General features: G+C 41.4%; 1 protein-coding gene across 1 annotated transcript in view; it reads left to right on the plus strand.

The window, feature by feature from the left end:
* XPO1 (exportin 1) overlaps positions 1-4,198 on the plus strand; it is a 101,648-nt gene extending 97,450 nt beyond the window's left edge. Inside the window, exon 25 of the mRNA XM_068232383.1 lies at positions 3,122-4,198. Coding sequence (XP_068088484.1) covers positions 3,122-3,268 — 147 coding nt within the window. The 3' untranslated portion in view covers positions 3,269-4,198. The remainder of the gene's footprint in view (positions 1-3,121) is intronic.
* Positions 4,199-6,000: the final 1,802 nt, after the last annotated feature.

Below are 6,000 nucleotides of genomic sequence, written 5' to 3' on the forward strand. Positions count from 1 at the left end.
AAAAAAAAAATTACTAAGTGATAGAAATGACAGATTATATACTTATTTCATGTATCTATCTTAATGTATTTCTTAAAATTTTGACTCATGAATTAAGCATAAATCTGTAAAATCACAGCACAACACACCTTTGTGTATATAGACTTGAAGAGCGTTTGCAGTGCTGTACTTGTATAACCATTTACACTTAAAGTAACACCGAAGTGATAGTTACTCGTCTATGGAGGGGGAGGGCTCTCAATCTTATTAAGCCTTTCAGGTCTTTCAGGATACTCGTTCTACTGCTGTCACCCCTGTTTGAAAGTATTTGACCAACGCAGTACAGAACGCGTGTCTCCAGAAGCACTTTGGTACAGGAGTGCTTCCAGAGGTAGTAATTTTGAATGGGAGTGATGGTGCTGCAACGAGGACACCAAAAGAGGGCCGGGAAGGCTGAGCTCCAGAGCCTTTCCTCTCCATAGGCGAGTATCTAACTCAAGGTTGCCTCAGTATTGCTTTAAGACTTGCACACATATGGCTCGGGGCTGCCTCTGTCAAGAATGTGATTATGGCGGTGTGTGTGTGTGTCAGATCCCCGATTTATACCCAGATGCCTCTTCAAGAGATCAAGGCTTCAAGATAATCTTGTCAGAGACCATTTTTATCCCACCCCTTCTTACATTGCGCATTGTCCCTTTGTATCAACAGTGTGTTGCTAGCCTACAGGTTAGCGGTTAATTATGCCCTGAACGGTTGCGTGTGTGATTACCCTGCCCAGCATGACGATACAAGGCAAGGAACACATGGATGACGAGATAGACACACACACACACACACACACACACACACACACACACACACACACACTTACACACACACACACACTTACACACACACACACACTTACACACACACACACTTACACACACTTTTTACAGTGTAAAGGATCAATGTGTTTTCCTGGCCTTCTCTCATGTTGGGTAGGGTAAATCAGTGAAACCATTTGTTGCATGAATGATGCGTATGGAGAAAGTACTTTTTTTTTTTTGTCCCAGTTTATCTATCCATCCTATCTAGCATACAAGCACACTTGAAGGACACTTGCACTAATGCTCGATATTCGCTAACGAACAGGATCTGCAAAAATTTAGGATGTGCATTTAGTGTTTTGACATGAGAGCAGCAGCCAAACTCTGTGTCTGGTTCCACAAATCCAAGTTCATTTATATGTACAAAAATGAGAAGCTCACTTTTAAAGCGAAATAGAGACGTTTATGCAGGTTCACCTTCAACACAGCCTGTTTTCCCGACACTTCTATTAGAGTTCATTAAAGCCTGTAAAACCATTCCATCCAGCGCCATATATCTTTTGGGGCAGGTTAGTGGGGACATGCATTCAATACCCACTTGGACCTGGCTATCACTGGGCACTCTTGTGAAGTTAGTCTTGAGCTGTACAGCAGCTGTTGAGCACAGTTTGTTTGCATGTAGTTGTAATTGTTTGCAGCTGCCATAATCTTGTAGGCCTGTAGCAATCTCCTATGATTAGAGCATGGCACCCAAGTGGGAGTAGCTATGTCATTATTATTTTTTTACTGGCTTTCAGTTCACTGTGCAGAAAGTGGAACAGGATATGGCTACATTGTGTTGCAGATTTTAATTTTTGCCTTTTTGTGAATGTGAATATTCTTTTCTTGCATAACACCATCCTTACATACAGGATAATTGCATTTTTCTAAAACCAATGTAGCTTGTAAGGCTGAAACTACTTAAAGTGTACCTGAGATAAACTAAAAAAACAAATCCTACATACCTGGGGCTTCCTCCAGACCCCTTTTTGGCCGGATCGCTCCCTTGACGGTGTCCTCCGCCTCCTGGGTCCTCCATAAGGGCTCCCGGTAACTTCATAGGCGCAGTGGGGCTGCGTACACTCCCCGTCTCACTCCCGCAGCCAGGATAGTTCTGCTCCTGTCCAGTAGTACTGCACAGAACTGTCGCGAGGACATGCGGCGGCCAGCTGCGTACACGGTTAGCCCCGACTAGAGAAGTTACCCTGGGAGCCCTTACAGAGGACCCAGAAGGGGGGGGGGGTGTCAACATTTGGCAAAACATTTTTGGTTACTTGACCTCCTTCTGGCAATTTGATTTTGTTTTTTTTAAATCTATATTTACATCCCAATTGACTTTGGGTGATCGAAGTGTTTATCTTGATTTGTCAACTCTGATTTAACCTAGGCACGTACACAAGTGTTTGTACAGCACTGACCTCTTCCAGCTACACTGAATGGGACATTGCTGCGTTGTGGACAGAAATACATGCAGTGGTGCACAACATTGGGAGTGTTCCCATCACAGTGCTGTTTGCACTGTCCGATATCCCTAAATATCGTGCACTGATACGCATTGCTGAAATCTGCCCTAGCCCTTAGATGTGAACAGTGATATTAGCTCAAGGACTGTGGATGTAAAGGTGCCAATTTACCTAATACTTGCAGCCAACTTATCTGCTATAAGAAGCATATGTTGTGTATGCATTTTCTTAAAGGGAACCTAAACAGAGAGGGATATGGATGTTTCCTTTTAAATGATACCAGTTGCTTGTCAGTCCTGCTTATCTCTTTGGCTGCAGTAATGGCTGAATCACACACCTGAAACAAGCATGCAGCTAATCCAGTCTGACTTCAGTTAGCACCTGATCTGCATGCTTGTTGAGGGGCTGTGGCTAAAAGTATTTGAGGCACAGGATCAGCAGGAGAGTCAGGCAACTGGTATTGTCAAATGAAAAATCCATATCTTCCTCAGTTTAGCTTCCCTTATAGCTGAGTATCATTCACATCATTGCACATACCAGTCCATTGGAAAACAGAAAAACTACTTCATAGACTTACTTAGGCCTTGTTCCTGCCACAAATAATTAAATCTGCCTTTTGGTTTGCTTCTGTCTTGTGTAAATGAAACCCAAAAATACTGTTCAGTCTTGCACTGGCAGGGCCTCCATAAGCCTATTATGTCCCACAATGTATGATTCAAAACTCCTTGCTCCCATAATGTATGAGAAATGGCATTTCTGAATCTAACTAATACAAGTTTCTTACCTCTTGATTTTGTTTTAATAACACATTTTGATGTTTTCCAATGACAGGAATATGCTGGTGAAGACACCTCCGACTTGTTTCTGGAAGAAAGGGAAGCATCTCTCCGGCAAGCCCAGGAAGAAAAACACAAACTTCAGATGTCCGTTCCTGGCATACTTAATCCACATGAAATTCCTGAGGAAATGTGTGATTAGTTTTTAGAAGCCAAGTTGTTATGTTACTTTCCCTCCCTCCCAGGCGAACATCAACTTTGTTCAGGAAAAACATCACTTTGATTATTGTTGACCAAAATGATGCCAATTTGTAAATTATAACGACACCTAGTGGTCCTTTTTTCTTATTATGCGTTTTTTGTATAAGAAATTTTCTGTGAAATATCCTTCCATTGTTAAAAAGCTTTGGTCATCTTTTAGGTTTGCATGACATGACATTAAACTATAGGGTTTTTTCCTTTTTGTTGTTTTTTTCCTTTTTAATTTGTTTTACTCCCTGCAGATTTTGTAGCTGCGGGGACAGGAACCTCAAACTTATTTAATTCTCCTGTAAATTTGTTGCTGCAAAAAAAAAAAAATTCCTTTTCCCTCAATTAGGAATTTTTCTTTTTTCCCTTTTTATAATTTAAATATTTTTCCCAGTGGATATTGCAGACTAGAAATGATTGGAATGGCAAAGTCACTGCTGCATTCCCTGAACAATTAACAGGTTTATTTTTGGGTTGAGGTGGGGTAGACTACATACGTACTGCAGGTTGGATAGACTTTTTGCAGCAAGATCATGTGCATATCATCCCATTGTAAAGCAACTTCAGAAAGTATGGGAACACAGTACAGTTAATTATTTTTACACATTTTTTTTTTGTTTTGTGTGTGTGCTGTCGCTTTGTCGACAACAGCTTTTTGTTTTCCTCAATGAGGAGTGTTGCTCATTTGTGAGCCTTCATTAACGAGAAGTGAAATGGTTAAAAAAAATATTTATCCTGTTAGAATAGGCTTGCATCTTTTTAACAACTCATAAAAATTCTGGCTTTTGAGATGACTTGTACTAATTTACATTGTTTACCATGCTGTAGTGCTTTAAGAACACTACTACTTAAAAAATAAATAAATAAACTTGGTTTACATTTATTCTTGAGTTCAGTTTTTGTTTTTTTCCATTAAAAAATTCATTTTTAAAGCTAACTTGTCATATGCCTGAAACCCCTCGCTTAAAGAGGAACTGTAACCAAGAATTGAACTTCAACCCAATCAGTAGATGATGCCCGCTTTCCAATGAGGAATATTTACCTTTTCTTCAGATAGGTAATCAGGTGGTGGGTCTGTATGGCTGATATTGTTGTGAAACCCCTCTCACAGTGTGATGTCAGGGCCTAGGTCCTGACAGTTTGCTGCCTGTGTACCATGTTGCATTCTGGGAAATAACATTTTGTTTTCAACTTCCAAGCAACTAGTATCTCCCTCTGTGCAGATATAGATAGATAGATAGATAGATAGATAGATAGATAGATAGATAGATAGATAGATAGATATGTGTGTGAAAAAACGTAGCCTATATTAATGTCAGTGGGTGTGGTTATAAATAATGGCAGTTGGTGCATTCGTATATGTAAGCCGCCGCTGGGCACGGGCTCATCCTGCTGCCGCTCAAATCACTGGCAGCCTAAAATACTATTTCTCCCTTTGAATTGTCGCAGCTCGGAGGGAGATGTTTTTGAGTCCAGCGATTACCAGAGCCTGAATTACTCTTACGCCCCCCCTGCTCATGGAGGATATCCTGAAGAGTGTAGTTATGGAGGTAGCCTGTCATAAGTAAGTTTCCTGACTTGTCATTTGGCACACCTACCTTGCTTTTCTTCCAGAGTTATGGAGATGAGCCGGAAGGTTTGTGTGCATCATTTGCTGTATTCCCAGGCCTCTTTTTGCCATACTTTAACTCATAAGGATGCAAACAGCAATGGGTAAACTACTGTGCTTAATGTCACTCAATGCAGGATGGCATGGGGACCTACCTGTATAGTGAGTGGCCTCTACAGAGTTTGTAGCAAGCCCAGGTATGGATCTTGCAAACCTGTACCTGGCCATTAACTTGAGCATTCATGCTGCTTGAGGCCAGGCAGTGCAGTAGGCATGGTCAGGGCTGTGTGCCCTGTGACTGGTGCCTCCCCAGCCTTGTCTTGGCCCTGATGGTGGGTTTTTTTTCTGTCTATTATACACGAAAAAGAGGTATTGTCTTGTTGCTGCGACACCCCCCCCCCCCCCTTATATTGTTTACATAATAAATCATTATGTATGATTTATATAGTGCCAGCATCTTCTGTGATGCTGTAAAACAGAATACAAGGTGTAACATACTAAATAACCAGTGCAACTTACAAGACAATGGAGGGTTACAGCTGTTGCAATAAACAAATCTATTACAGATTTTTACCCAGGAGTGGAAAATATGTACGTACTACAGAACATTGAGATACAGAAGTGGACAGAGAGCCCTGGCCCAATAGCTTTATGCTGGGAATACACTGGGAGTTTTTTGGGGGCAGATTGCTCGATCATTTCCGTCAGGTACAATCTGATTTTTATCATTTTTCTGAACAATTTTGTCTTAGAAGCGAAAGGAAATCGATCGGCCAGTAAATCTGCTGAAAAAACTAATTGTGTATTCTCAGCATTAGTCTTATGCTAGGTATACACGATGCAATTTTTTGACAAGACAAATAACATTTATATTGCGCTTTTCTCCTTGCGGACTCAAAGCGCCAGAGCAGCAGCCACTAGGGCGTGCTCTATAGGCAGTAGCAGTGTAAGGGAAACTTGCCAAAGGTCTCCTACTGAATTAGTGCTGGCTTACTGAACAGGCAGAGCCGAGATTCGAACCCTAGTCTCCTGTGTCAGAGGCAGAGCCCTTAACCATTACACCATCAGCCAACTGC

This window comes from Hyperolius riggenbachi, chromosome 4 (assembly GCF_040937935.1).
Source record: "Hyperolius riggenbachi isolate aHypRig1 chromosome 4, aHypRig1.pri, whole genome shotgun sequence".
NCBI classification, from domain to species: domain Eukaryota; kingdom Metazoa; phylum Chordata; class Amphibia; order Anura; family Hyperoliidae; genus Hyperolius; species Hyperolius riggenbachi.